This window comes from Sus scrofa, chromosome 18 (assembly GCF_000003025.6).
Source record: "Sus scrofa isolate TJ Tabasco breed Duroc chromosome 18, Sscrofa11.1, whole genome shotgun sequence".
NCBI classification, from domain to species: Eukaryota; Metazoa; Chordata; class Mammalia; order Artiodactyla; family Suidae; genus Sus; species Sus scrofa.
In genome coordinates, this window is record NC_010460.4 from 10,342,387 (window position 1) to 10,356,935 (window position 14,549).

The following is a 14,549-nucleotide window of genomic DNA, read 5'->3' on the forward strand; positions in this document are numbered from 1 at the left end:
ATAAGTTTAAACAATAGTGGAGTTCCCATCGTGGTTCAGCAGTTAATGAACCCAACTAGCATCCATGAGGATGCGGGTTTGATCCCTGGCCTCATTCATTGGGTTAAGGATCTGGTGTTTCTGTGGCTCTGGAGTAAGAGTGAGGTGGTTTAAGATGAAAACAAGATTTTCTTTTTGTCAGGCATTTATGTACTATGCAGATTTTTTGGGGGGCAGATGTTTTGTTATTCTCATTTATTATAACCACCTTGTTGGCATTCTTATTCTACAGAAGACGGAACAAGTTCAGGTCAACTAACCTGCCCAAAGTCACACAGCTGGTAAATTATACAGGTGGGATTAAAGCCTAGGTCTATATGACTTCGAACCCATAATAAATATTTTTTACCCTGTTAGGCAATTCTGCCTCAAATCTCTTTCTTTAAAAACTTTATTTATGGGAGTTTCAGCTGTGGGGCAATGGGAATTTGGGTGTCTTGGGAGCACGTCAATACCCCGCCTGGCACAGAGGGTTAAAATCCAGCATTGCTGCAACCACTTAGACCGCAAATACAGCTTGAAACTGATCCCTAGCCTGGGAACTACATAGACTGCAAGGCCAAAAATGTGGCGGCGGGGTGGGGGGTGGGGGATGTTATGTATGTATGTACAATGTTTAAGCAACAAAAGAAATCGAAATATCAATATATACTAATCCTTTTGCTTTCTTCATCTTAGCAAAGTAAACATTTTCAGATAATAACATACCCACGTCCATAAAATAAAGCAGGGAAAGTATGTTAAATATTTCTTGTTTTGGAGTTCCCATCATTGCCCAGCGGTAATGAAACTGACTAGCATCCATGAGGAGTCAAGTTCGATCCCTGGCCTCACTCAGTGGGTTAAGGATCTGGCATTGCTGTGAGCTGTGGTGTAGATTGCAAATGCGGCTCGATCCCACATTGCAGTGGCTGTGGTGTAAGCCGGAAGCCGCAGCTCCAATTTGACCCCTAGCTTGGGTACTTCCATATGTCGTGGGTGTGGCTCTCAAAAAAAATCAAAAAGATATATTTTTCTTTTTTGGGGGCCACACCCAAAGCATAGATGTTCCAGGGATCAAATCTGAGCCACAGCTGTGACAAGACCTGACCCTTAACCCACTGTGCCAGCGTGGGAACTCCAAATATTTTTGTTACTGAATAAATGCTTCCTTTGACTCTTAACACTATTATTTTAATGTTAATTTCTTTAAAAAGAGAGATGTTTTGAGATACTTTATAAATATCTGTTCAGATTGTATTCCTCCTCGTGAGTAGAACTGAGCTTTGCACTTTGCACATTGATTGAATAAATGTCTGTGTAAGTCACTCTGCAAGACCCTTTGTAGAATACAAAATTGAATGAGAAAGTTTAAAGGAGCTTACAATCCAAGGAAAAAGGGGTCATGATATAAGCCTCAAACTAAAATACCTGAAGAAACTGACATACAGCACAAAGATGGCACAAATAAAGAATCATGTTAGCCTAGTGGTTAACGAACCTGACTAGGATCCATGAGAGTGTGGATTCAATCCCTGGCCTCGCTCAGTGGGTTAAGGATCCAGGATTGCCATGAGCTGTGGTGTAGGTCACAGACGCGGCTCGGATGCTGAGTTTCTGTGGCTGTGGTGTAGGCCAGTGGCTGAAGCTCCAATTCGACCCCTAGCCTGGGAACCTCCATATGCAATGGGTGCCACCCTAGAAAAAAAAAGAATTATTAGTAGTTTACAGATATTTTTTGAGGAATTCAGGACGTTAGAGGCAAGGGAACCATTTAGGAGTCTGGTTTAGTAGTTCAGCCAAAAGATGACCAGTGCTTGATCTAGGACAGAGGCAGGAGCAGAACTTGCTGACTGGCTGGATGGGGAGAGTGAGGAGAAAGAGAGAAATACAGAAAAAAGTCCAAGTTCTTGACTTGATTAGCCACGTGCGGGGTGGAGCCCTTCACCCTGATAAGAGAATTCGAGTAATTTGACAAGGAGGGTGGAAGACGAGAGAGAGAAGTCAGCGTGCTCACTCCATCTCCCCTCCTGGCCTTCCTGTGGCCTGTACTTGAGGGGGCCGTGTTCTTACACCTCAGGCTCCGCTGTGTCAGGCCCAGTGAGAGAACAGCTCCTACTACGCAGCCCACCTTGTTGACCTTAACTCAACCCATATCGTTATTCATTAAGTCTCCTCAGTGACCCTATCCGAATGTGTCATTTGTTTCCTACCAGGATCTTAACATCATATTTGTTTTTGCTTTCTAGGGCCACGCCTCCTGAGGTATATGGAGGTTCCCAGGCTAGGGGTTGAATTGGAGCTGCAGCCGCCGGCCTACACCACAGCAACACAGGATCCGAGCCACACCTGCAACCTACACCACAGCTCACAGCAATGCCAGATCCTTAAACCACCGAGCCAGGCCAGGGATCGAACTCAAATCCTTATGGATACTACAGATGGGTTTGTTACCATTGAGCCACAATGGGAACTCCATATCTGTGTATTTTTAAATAAAATATCTATTTTAATTGTCTTTTTTTTTTTTGGTCTTTTTAGGGCCGCACCCATAGCACGTGGAGACTCCCAGGCTAGGGATCCAATAGGAGCTGTTGCCATGGGCCTACACCACAGCCACAGCAATGCCAGATCTGAGCCGTGTCTGCGACCTATACCACAGTTCACGGCAATGCTGGATCCTAAACCCACTGAGCGAGGCCAGGGATCAAACCCAAAACCTAATGGTTTCTAGTCAGATTCATTTCCGCTGCGCCACGACGGGAACTCCTGTATTTTTAAATAAAAGTGTATCTATATAATTGGTTGTTTATGTATAGGAAACATGTAGAAAGATGCACACCGAACTCTAGCCATTACCACGTGGTAACGAGGTTGAGAGAGGAGGGAGGGACAAGGGAAAAGATACAGAGGGCTTTATTTTCTATGTCCATACCATTTGAATTCCTTAACAATAGGCCGTATTCCCTTTTTTTTGGCCACACCTGAGGTATGCAGAAGGTCCCAGGCCAGAGATTTAACCCACACCACAGCAGTGACAATGCCAGATCCTTAACCTGCTGAGCCACCAGGTAACCCCCGTTTGCTTTAAATTAAAAAGAAAACTAATAGTTTTTAAAAGTAAATCAAGGAGTTCCCTGATGGTGCAGTGGGTTAAGGACCTGGCAATGACAGTGTAGTGACCCAGGGTTGCTGCCGTGGAGAGGGTTGAATCCCTGGCCAGGGAACTTCAGCATGCCATGAAAAAAAAAAACTAAATCAAGAACATTAGTCAGGGAGTTCCCATTGTGGCTCAGGGGGTTAAGGACCCAAGGTTGTCTCTGTGAAGATGTAGGTTCAATCCCTGGCCTTACCCAGTGGGTTAAGGATCCAGCATTGCCACAAGCTGCAGCACAGGTCACAGCTGGGCTCGGATCCAGTGTCACCGTGGCAGTGGTGTAGGACTTAGCTCTAGATTTGACCCCTAGCCCAAGAGCTTCCATCCATATGCTGCAGCTGCAGCCAGAAAAAGGAGGAGGAAAAAAAACATCAGTCAGCGTAGTGTTAGAACTTTAGCAAATTCACTGAGAGTAAAGGGAACCTCCCTAAGGAATACTCAGCCAACAAAGTTACAGAGAAAACCCCTAAACTTTAAAAAATAATTTAATCATAAATACACATTGATAGAAATAATCGAATTCTTGTACGAAGGCAGGATCCAAGGAATCTCTCCATTTTCATGGCTCCCAGCCCTTCCCTCCAGGCTGCTGGGGCAACTTGAGACCTACTAAGCCAGCCGACTCCTCCACCGAGCGCTCACCCTTGCCATGAAATTCCTGATGAAGGGCCACGTGCTCTCGGATGCTTCGGAGGAGGCAGAGATAGGTAGCAGCTTGGAAATGAAGTTCATGCTGGGCTCTGCACAATTTCTCACTGGTGACCTGGAGAAGCAGCAAGGTCAGATATTTTATTAACAGCCCAGCTACAGATACAGGGCCAGGGAGAAAGATTTATTAAACAAGACTTCTCTAGAATGAAAGTAAATTGTACAGAATACAAATGTGTCTGTGTACACTTAACATACAGAAAGAGGCATTCTGTAACGGATGATTAGGAAAGTCGGCTTCTAGTTAAGCAAGGAAACTTTTTTTTTTCTTTCTAGGGTCACACCTGTGGAATATGGAGGTTCCCAGGCTAGGGGTGGAATTGGAGCTGCAACTGCCAGCCTACACCACAGCCCCAGCAATGCCAGATGTGAGCCGCGTCTGCAACCTACACAGAAGCGCACAGCAACACCAGATCCTTAACCCAATGAGTGGGGCCAGGGATTGAACCCGGATCCTCATGGACACTACGTCAGGTTCTTAACCTTTTGAACCATGACGGAAACTCCTAATCGAGGAATTCTACAAGAAGTTTCATTCAGGCATTTCAGTGAGGGTCCTCAAATTTTAATATTGGAAATTAATTACCACTCTTGTTTCCACATCCTCATTTAAAGAATGAGGAAACTAAACCCCAGGGAGGCTCCATGGTTGCTTATCGGCAGAGACAGGAACTATTATCACTAATGTCGCCTAAGGAATAAAATAAAGAACTTTCTCCCCTTGGAGTTGCTGTCATGGATCAAAGGTAACAAACGCAACTATACCCACGAAGAGGCGGGTTTGATCCCTGGCCTTGCTCAGTGGGTTAAAGGATCCTGAGTTGCCATCAGCTCTGGTGTGGGTGTCACAGACAAGGCTTGGAGCCCCCACTGCTGTGGCTGTGGTGTAGGCTGGCAGCCACAGCTCAGATGCGACCCCTCGCCTGGGAACCTATCCGCAGGCTCCTAAAGAACAACAAAAGCTTTGTCCTCGCCAGTAACAAAATGAAGGTTTTATCTATAAAGCATGCGTGTTCATATTACTGAACAATACGCCTCACAGGTGATTCGTCTGAAAAATCTGTATTTTGATGACCTTGAGAAACTGGAAGTGCCCCATCTATTCCAACGTCCCCAATGACTCCAAACCCTGTTTCTTCATCCTAATTAACTTCCAGATTAAGTAAATTAGTACAAAGACTTGACTAGTTTTACATTCTGAGGTTGTGAGAAAGGAGCAGGAAAGGTGAGACGGAGCTGTGCGCACAGCCTTGAGTGACGTAAGAAGCCCCATCCGAGTGTCTGGGCACCACAGCCTGTATCTGCCTTTCTTCGACCTTTCTTTAAATCATGAACAAAGGGTAGCATTCTTAACAGTCTAAATTGATGGACTTTGAAATAGGAATTCTATGTTAGGATAGAGGAGTATATAACCGATCTGGATTCAGCTAAGCCTGAAGCACGAGGGTCAGCAACAGAACAGCAAATGAGCCACCAGAGACCAAGAGATAAAATGAAATAGAAAACTGTATCTTCCCTACGGAGAAAGAGGCGATTCCTCCCTAATCAATTCCCTTCAGCCCAGGGAAAGAGGAGAGAAAATGGGCAGAGGTGACTACTGAGTTAGCTCTGAGTCAGTAGGAACTAGAAGCCATTCCCATATCCTCATGTGCATTCCAGAGAGTAGTGTTTCTGGAATGTTTAGCTAGCATGTATTTCACATATATGTCCAAGGAATTTCTGAGCAATTGTCAAGCCCCTCTCAAGGGCAATAATGCTACCTCCACAAGCTACACGTCATCTTAAAAATCTTAAGCGTCACCTCCCACTACATTTACAATAATTTTTTTTTTAATTTTTTGTCTTTTTAGGGCCATACCTGCAGCATATGGAGGTTCCCAGGCTAGGAATCAAATCAGAGCTGCAGCTGCCAGCCTACACCACAGCAACTTAGGAACACAGCCACATCTGTGACCTACACCACAGCTCACGGAAACGCCAGATCCTTAACCCACTGAGTAAGGCCAGGGATCGAACCCCTATCCTCATGGATACTAGTCAGCTTCGTTACCTCTGAGCCCCAACGGCAACTCCTACAATAAAGTTTACATTCCTACCTACCACAGACCTTATCTCCTCCACTACATCCAACAGGCCCTAAGCCTTAAGGGCTCTATCAGTTTCTCTTGCCTTTGGGCCTTCAGTTGTGCAGCTTCTTTACCTGGACTTCCTCCTCTCCGACCCCCACTTATTTGCTAACTCTATCCTTTAAGTCACCGCTTGATGAATTTCCTCCTGAAAGCGTACCCCGAGTATACCAAGACCACTGTTGTCTTTTTTTTTTTTCTTGTCTTTTCTATGGCCGCACCCGCGGCACATGCAGGTTCTTAGGCTTGGGTCAAGCTGGAGCTACAGCTGCCGGCCTACACCAGAGTCACAGCCATGCCAGATCTGAGCTGCTTTTTCGACCTACATCACAGGTCACCCCAACGCAGGATCCTTAACCCACTGAGCAAGGCCGGGGATCGAACCCGCAACCTCATGGTTCCTAGTCAGATTCGTTAACCACTGAGCTGCGATGACAACTCCAAAACCACTGTGGTCTACTTACTCCCTTGGCACCTGTTTATTCTAAGCGCTTGGGCACATGATGGGTTGTACGACAGAACCCATGTGAATCTTATTTGTCATTTTAGGCTAACTTCCTAGAAGCCCCTAATATTGTGGCCTTTTAAAAACTAGTTGAACTTTAGTTCTAAAATTTTGCATTCTTGGACCTCCTGTGTGGCTCACATAACATTTTACATTCTAACTTCCATGGCTCAGAAAAATCAAAAGCACAAGGGTTCTCCGACATCACCCAAAGGACTCTAAGTTTCCTTCCTTCAGGTGAGAGCCGACTCAGCTGACAAGAGCCAAGATCAAGTAAGCAATTAAATGGAAGACTCTTATTTGTGAACCAAGTTACCTAGACTCTAGTAGTTCCTACACATGTGCTTGTACAGGTCAACTGTCCCTGAGCCTCAGTTGCCCCATTTGAGAAAAATGATCTGCCGTCTGATCTTGCTTAAGGGGTAGGTGTGGGTTGGGCAGATTTCTCAAGGGATTTTCCAAGATGGCCTCCCATAAGTTCCTATTTACCTCCGACACGTGGAAAATCGGCACCTGGCCATAAATCGTGTTAATGTTGTAAGTCACAGTACCACCTCAGTAGAGGTTTCTAGTTGACCTTTTTTTGCCGGGGGGGGTGGTGGTGGTGGTGGTGGTGGTGGTGGTGGTGGTGGTGTCTTTTTTGTCTTTTTAGGACCACACCTGTGCCACAGGGAAGTTCCCAGGCCAGGGGTCTAATCCGAGCTGCAGCTGCTGCCCTACACCACAGCCACAAAGCTGGATCCAAGCCACGTCTGCACATACACCACAGCTCATGGCCATGCAGGATCTTTAACCCACTGACCGAGGCCAGGGATTGAACCCACATCCTCATGGATACCAGTCCGGTTGCTACCGCTGAGCCACGATGGGAACTCCCTACTCTTCGAGAAGCTCTGCACCAAAAACTGCCTCTCAGAATAGCTCTCCTAGGGGAAGAGAAGGGTTGGATAGATCCTGTGGTTAGTGACCCTACACTGCCCACCAAAAATATCTTTTGTCCCTCTTTCCACCACTTCAGTTTCTTCTCACTGTCCCCTCCGCACATGCCAATAAAATCCTCAGGGGGCGATTCCACCCTAGGAAGATCTTGCTCTCCCTGGACCCTGGGTTGGCTCTCAGACTTAGGCTGCAGACCAAGGCCGAGGGGCTGGAGCTTTCTGCAGGGAAGCAGGGCCTCAGAAATGAGCGCTCAAGCCCGGAGCGCTGCACTTCCGCCCAGACCGACTCTCCCTCCCTTCCCAGGAAAGCGGAGGCTGGAGCACCCGGACACTGGCTTCCGTACCCGATGTGCACGGAAAGCTTTCACGAGGTACCGATAGGCCGCGGTGTCACGATAGTGTCGGCCCGTGGCCGCGTTCAAGTAGCGCAGCTCCCGTAGAAGGCCTCGCCAAGTGCGCACGGGTGAGCCTAAGGCCGCCATTTTCCTGTCCTCGGAGACCGGGGCGGGGCGGCGCCCTGAGGCCCCTCTTACGCCTGCTCCCCACCCCCCGCCCTGCCGATTAGTGGTACGGTCGCAACAGACTGCTGGCTCCCCCTATTCATTGCAGGGCAGTGGAATGTCTCACTTCCCTTCTTTGAGGAGCATTATTAATCGAACGTCGAGCGACACCTTAAGGAATTAAGAGAAAAGCAAACGAAAGCCGAGTGTAACTGAATACCCTGGAGAAAGGTCAGGCGAGGGAAAAGGAGGTCCTTTCTTGACTGCGTCACTTCAGACGCCATTAACTGACCGGCCGCTGAGTCTGGAGAAAATGAGGGAATGTCGGAAGTGGGTGTCGATTTGAAATAGAAAGCTGAGAAGATATATCTGTTTTTTTGTTTCTAGAGGGAATATCAAAACTCAGCATATTGACTTCCTAGAGATCTTAACAGGACTGCGGCTCAGACAAGGAAACGGGAGTATGTTGATTCTCGCAAACTAGCCCCACACCTAGAAGAAAATCGTAGACACTTTTCTCATCGTTAAAAAGTTAGCATGTGTCACTAAAGTTATGTGTAAGGGGGAAGAGGCAAAAGTTTCACTGAGAAGTTCACCTAAAATTTCAACCACCCCAGATGGGACTCGAACCCACAATCCCTGGCTTAGGAGGCCAATGCCTTATCCATTAGGCCACTGGGGCTGCTGCGAAAGACGTGCTCAAACAACGTATTCAATTTTTTTCCTGCTTTGTACGTCATCGTCACTTAGGTCTTTTTTTTGACCTATCCTAGGAGATCACACTTAGCACCAATATAAAGGGCGAGGCATGCTGGGAGTTGTAGTTCAGAGAACCAAATTCGCGTTACAGCTCCAAAGGCTTTACCCTCGAAATAGCACCGATGCGCCGGACGGAGAACGGGCACGCGCACAGTTTTGCGTATGCGTTTGCCTGCGCGACAGCCCCCGCGCCTGCGCAAAAGGGCACGTACGACAACGCTGAGCCGAAGGCGCTGGAAACGCTTGGGGAATCTGGGAGATTGGCCCTCCGAGCTTCTGCTCCTTTGCGTTTTTTACAGGAAACAGCCGGCCCCTTCCGGTATTGCGGCTTTCCTACCTGCTAGCTCGGCCCCAGCCTGCCGCTAGGTGGCGTTGGTAGCGGTCATTTTCTGTTTCCGGTTGAAACAGGCCATTTCCGCAGAGCCAGGAGTCAGGCAGAAATGGTTACATGGCCTTCTGTGTTGGCGGGCCAGTGGTAAACATGGGGCGGCAGGAAGTAGTTCAATTCATTAGGAATTAGTTAATTCGAAATAATTAGGAGTTAATTTTCTGGTTCTGTTCATTACTGAATAACTTGGACAAGTCACTTCTGAGTTTCACGACCTTACCCTTTGCTTAACATGTCTCAGTGGCTCCGCATTGCCCCTAAGATAAATTTCAGACCACTGGACCCTGCCTAAATTGACCCTCGTCTTTATCTTAACGTTTATGTCTCGCTGTTCATCCTCTGCCCCGTATCTGAACTTCTCTCGTTGTTTTTCCATATTTATGTTATTCTCTTTGTGCGAATCTTAACCATTTGCATTAATTCTATTTACCTTTTGGGCCTCGAGCTTCCTCGGGAAGTCTAGGTCAGACATTTCCTCAGGCCTTTATGGTCAGTATGGCAAGATTAAAATGATTCGCCTCCTCTGCGCTCATCTACATTTTCTAGATTCCCTATGTGATCTTAAACTTTTACAAGCTGCTACTTGTGTCTCAGCCTCATGTTCCACAGCTGCTCAATCTCAGAAATTCCCACTCTTAACAGGTCACTCTTGCTAGGTCCGTGTCAGAGTCCACTTGTTCTAGCTGGGGCCAATTTTGATCACTTTTTCATACTTCGACTGAAATCCAGAATCAACACAAGAGTAAACCAGTGCGACTTAATGTGAATGACTCTCTCCCAGTCACACTCATACTATTCATTTCATTCTAATCACAAGTCTCTGATTTTCAAAAAGCAAATAGGCAGGATGGGGTTAGGAAGAATGCTATCAGTTATTCTTTCCTCAATAGGAATTTGTTGAACTAACTTTCCAAGAGATGGCAAATTTGGCGTTCCCTTGTGGTGCAGTGGGTTAAGGATCCTGTGTTGTCATGGCAGCAGTTTGGGTAGCGCTGTGGCAGGTTCAGTCTCTGGCTGTGGAACTTCCACGTGCCCTGGGTGTGGCAAAACAAACAAAAAGTGAAGCAAAGTACCATATTCAAGCCCGCTCTGAGGAAGCAGGACAATTTATTGGAAGTATAGTAATTGTTGCTATGTTTTGGTAAGGGGCAATGAGATGTAATTCTGAATTCCTTTTTACTGAACTGCCAAAAGACTCCTCTTTTCTTTTAGCCTAAGCCATTTTTACATTAAAGCAAAGTAAATAGTAAAAAAAAAAATGTAAGCTCTGTGTGGCCACTAGTCACCGGAAATGGCCTTCTCATACACCTGTTGCTTTTTACATCAAGCAGTGAAGCTTATATCCCATCCTACCCACTCTTGAATCTGAGTGGCTTTGTGACTAGCTTTAACCAATAAATAGAATGTTCTGGGACGTCTCTGGAACCCCAGGCCTTTACAACTGACAGCTTTAACTCTCTGCTTCTCATCTAGAAACACTGCTCTGAAAAACCCAGCACATGGTAGAGGACTGAGATAAGCCCAGCTGAGCTCTCAGCACTGAGTATCAGTCACTGAGTGAGCCATCGTGAATGTCCCAATCCAGTGGCACCCCCAAATGACTACAGCCTCAGCCAGTGTGGCATGGAGCAGACAGCTGCCCAGCTGAACCCAGTCAACCCATAGAAACATTAAAGATAATAAAATGGTGGTTGTTTGGGAATAATTCCACTAAGTTTTAGAATCACTCTGTGTCAACAGAAAACCAAACTAGTCTAAAAAAGTTCTTAGAGACGGCTTAGCCAAAATTTTTAATTGTGTAGCTTTAGAAAGTGTTTGTTTCCTCGTGCAGGGCTACACACCCAAAGCCCTACAGTAGAGACCAGGCAGGTAACACAGAGTAAATCAGGCGGATGGGTTCCTTCCTCCTCCACAGGAGCTCGACTTTTCAGCTCAATCTACTTGCAACGTGGTAATGTGGTTCCAGTGTTGCCAGAGCTTCTGATTTTCCAAGAGAAGTTATAGATCTAGAATTTTTATGAAATGACCTTTTAAATGTTAGCAATCAGCTAGAAACAATACCATTTATCAAACCAAGCACTTCTGATGACCTTCTATAACCTCAGTTTGCAAGTGCAAGTTTGCAAACTATGTTCCAGGACACTTTACAGGTAATGCTTCATTTGACCTTCACACAATCCTATCAGGTAGGACTCTGATTTTACCTACTTCAAAATGTGGGGGAGGGAGTTCCCATCATGGCCCAGCGGAAACAAGACTGACTAGGAACCATGAGGTTGCGGGTTCCATTCCTGGCCTCACTCAGCAGGTTAAGGATCCAGAGTTGCCCTGAGCTGTGGTGTAGGTGGCAGACCCAGCTCGGATCTGGTGTGGCTGTGGCTGTGGTGTAGGCCGGCAGCTGTAGCCCCGATTGGACCCCTAGCCTTGGAACCTCCATATGCCATGGATAAGGCCCTAAAAAGCAAAAAAACAAAAAGTGGGGGAAATCTCAGAGCAGTTTCTTTTTTTTTCTTTTTAGGGCCACACCCATGGCATATGGAAGTTCCCAGGCTAGGGGTCCAATGGGAGCTACAGCTGCCAGCCCAAGTCACAACCACAGCACAGCTACAGCAACACTGGATCCAAGCCACATCTGAGACTTATGCTGCAACTTGAAGCAGCCCCGGATCCTTAACCCTCTGACCGAGGGTAGAGATTGAATCTGCATCCTCATAGCTATTAGTCGGGTTCTTAACCCGCTGAGCCACAATGGGCACTCCTCAGGGCAGTGTCATGGTTTAGCCAATTTTACTAACTGGTCAGCTGGTATTTGACCCCAGGCAATCAAACTCAGAAGGCTATTTTCTAACTTTAAAAAAGATGCTGGGTTATTGTCAGAATTTCTTGGTAAGGCTAGAGACCAGGCTTGGAAGCTACACCACTAAGAACCTCACTCCAAAGCCTGCCCCAGATCTAGTCCAGTGAAAACACTAGCAGACACCATCCCCACAGCTAGTGGTGCTGACACAGTGACCAGGGACGGGGACTGGACACTGGCCTCTAGGCTGTTGCTCCAGGATACTGGCAGTAGCAGACTTGGCTTCCACTTGTGCCACAGTGGATTAAGTTGTTACCTTAAAAGTCACGTTCTGGGGTGGGTACTTCTAATTAGCATGGCCTGGGTCAGGTCATGTTGGTCAGAGAAGGCTGGGAAAACAAATATTTTCTCACTCAGTGAATGTTTATTGAGCATCTTCTATAAGTCAGACACTCCTCTATTCTACATGCTGGGGAAACAGAAGCCCAAGTAGAAGAGGTAAAACTTGCCTATACTCATGAAGCTTCCATCTATAAACGGGCAGAGAGACAATAATCAAAACAAGCAAAACAGGGGTTCCCGCTGTGGCTCAGTGGTTAATGAATCCAACTAGGAATCATGAGGTTTTGGGTTCGATCCCTGGCCTCGCTCAGTGGGCTGAGGATCCAGTGTTGCTGTGAGCTGTGATGTGGGTCACAGACGAGCCTCGGCTCCCACGTGGCTGTGGCTGTGGCTGTGGCTGTGGTGTAGGCAGGTGGCTACAGCTCCAATTCGACCCCTTAGCCTCGGACCCGCCATATGCTGCGGGTGCGGCCCTAGAAAAGACAAAAATAAATAAATAAATAAACAAACAAAAAAACCAAGCAAAACATAAAATTTGTCAAATGGGGAGAGGTGCTGTGAAGAAAAATAAAGCTGGGGCAGGGGATTGGGACCTGCTGATGTGCTCAGGGGGGTCCTTAATGATAAGCAGAGACCCAAACGACATGTGGAATCTGCAGCTTCAGCTCGTTTGAGTGCGTGCCTGCTGAGGTGGGCAACTGCCATAGAGAGACCCTGCCTCCATTCCCCATCCATTGTGAGGCCACCATTATTCTGTCCTTCAGGCTCTGCGAGGCAGAGGAGCTGTGGGACAAGTTATCTCAGCCCAGTGAAACTGCAGGACCAGACCCTGAGGGTCCAATCTTAACTCTGCAACCTTAGCAAGTGGCCGTGCACGTGGGAACCTGGGGGAAATTTTGGTGGGAAGAAGCCAGGACGGAGATCTCCTGTTGAGGCTCAGCGCTAATAAAACCAACTAGTACCCATGAGGATGCGGGTTCCATTCCTGGTCTCGCTCAGTGGGTTAAGGATCCACTGTTGCTGGGAGCTGTGGTGTAGGGCACAAACACAGCTCAGATCCAACGTTGATGTGTCTGTGGTGTAGGCTGGCAGCTGCAGCTCCGATTTGATCCTTAGCCTGGAAATTTCCTATGCCGAGGGTGTGGTCCTAAAAAGGAAAGAAAAAGAAAGAAGAAAGAAAGGAAGAGAGAAAAAGAAGGAAAGAAGAGAAAGGAAGGAATGAAGGAAGGAAGAAAAAGAAGTAGTTCCCTTTGTGGCTCAGCACTTACCACACCCGACTAGGATCCATGAAGAGGCAGGTTTGATCCCTGGGCTTGCCCAGTGGGTTAAGGACCTGGCGTTGCCGTGAGCTGTGGTGTAGGTCACAGACGAGGCTCGGATCTGGTGTTGCTGTGGCTGTGGTGTAGGCCTGCATCTGTAGCTCCAATTCGACCCCTAGCCTGGGAACTTCCATGTGCTGTGGGTGTGGAAAAGAGTCAGGACAGATGAAAGAAGATGGATCTGAGAGATGTGTAAGCAGTCACTTCCATCAGTCGTGATTCTATAGATGGTGTCTTCTAAGGCAGTGGTTTTGAAACTTTATTTTTTTTATTTTTTGTCTTTTTGCCATTTCTTGGGCCGCTCCCGTGGCATATGGAGGTTCCCAGGCTAGGGGTCGAATCGGAGCTGTAGCCGCCCACCTACGCCAGAGTCACAGCAACGCGGGATCCGAGCCACGTCTGCAACCTACACCACAGCTCACAGCAACGCCGGATCCTTAACCCACTGAGCAAGGGCAGGGACCGAACCCACAACCTCATGGTTCCTAGTCCAATTCGTTAACCACTGCGCCACGATGGGAACTCCTAAACTTTTTTGATTATGCATCCACAGTGGTAAAAATCTTGTGCCTTCCCCACGTCTTTATATTTATTTAAAAATCAAATACATGGACTCTTGATTCAAGGTAGCATATACATTTAAAACGTGCACGAAATAGAAATTAAAAGTTTGTTTTAAAAAAAGAAACAATATTTTGAAAACAGTTTTATTTGACGGTAAAAAAAAAGTCCTTATTTCTCTCAATAAAGGAAGATTTTTATTGTTTATTGAAAATGCAGTGTAATTCAGGATGTTGTATTCTCTTGAAAATCTTGGTTTAACACATTTTTTGGGACAACAAAAATCACATCGTGATAAATATTTCCAAACATCCATTTTCAGATTTCTCTCTTCATAGCATGAGTTTCTTTTAAAAAGGCAGTTAATACCTCATAGCTTTAAAAAATACTTTTAACTTAAAGGGATCTATTCAGTATGTTCATTTCTTTCA

At 46.6% G+C, this 14,549-nt stretch overlaps 1 protein-coding gene and 1 non-coding gene across 2 annotated transcripts; both read right to left on the reverse strand.

Annotated features, from left to right (window-relative positions):
• FMC1 (formation of mitochondrial complex V assembly factor 1 homolog) lies at positions 3,643 to 7,986 on the reverse strand. Its single transcript, XM_005657736.3, has 2 exons — positions 7,797 to 7,986; positions 3,643 to 3,938 (listed from the first exon to the last, which is right to left on the reverse strand). The coding sequence occupies exons 1-2, from the start codon at positions 7,932 to 7,934 to the stop codon at positions 3,735 to 3,737; spliced, it is 342 nt and encodes a 113-aa protein (XP_005657793.1). The 5' UTR covers positions 7,935 to 7,986; the 3' UTR covers positions 3,643 to 3,734.
• On the reverse strand, positions 8,562 to 8,634 carry TRNAR-CCU. Its single transcript has one exon. It is a non-coding gene; the product is annotated as a tRNA-Arg (tRNA).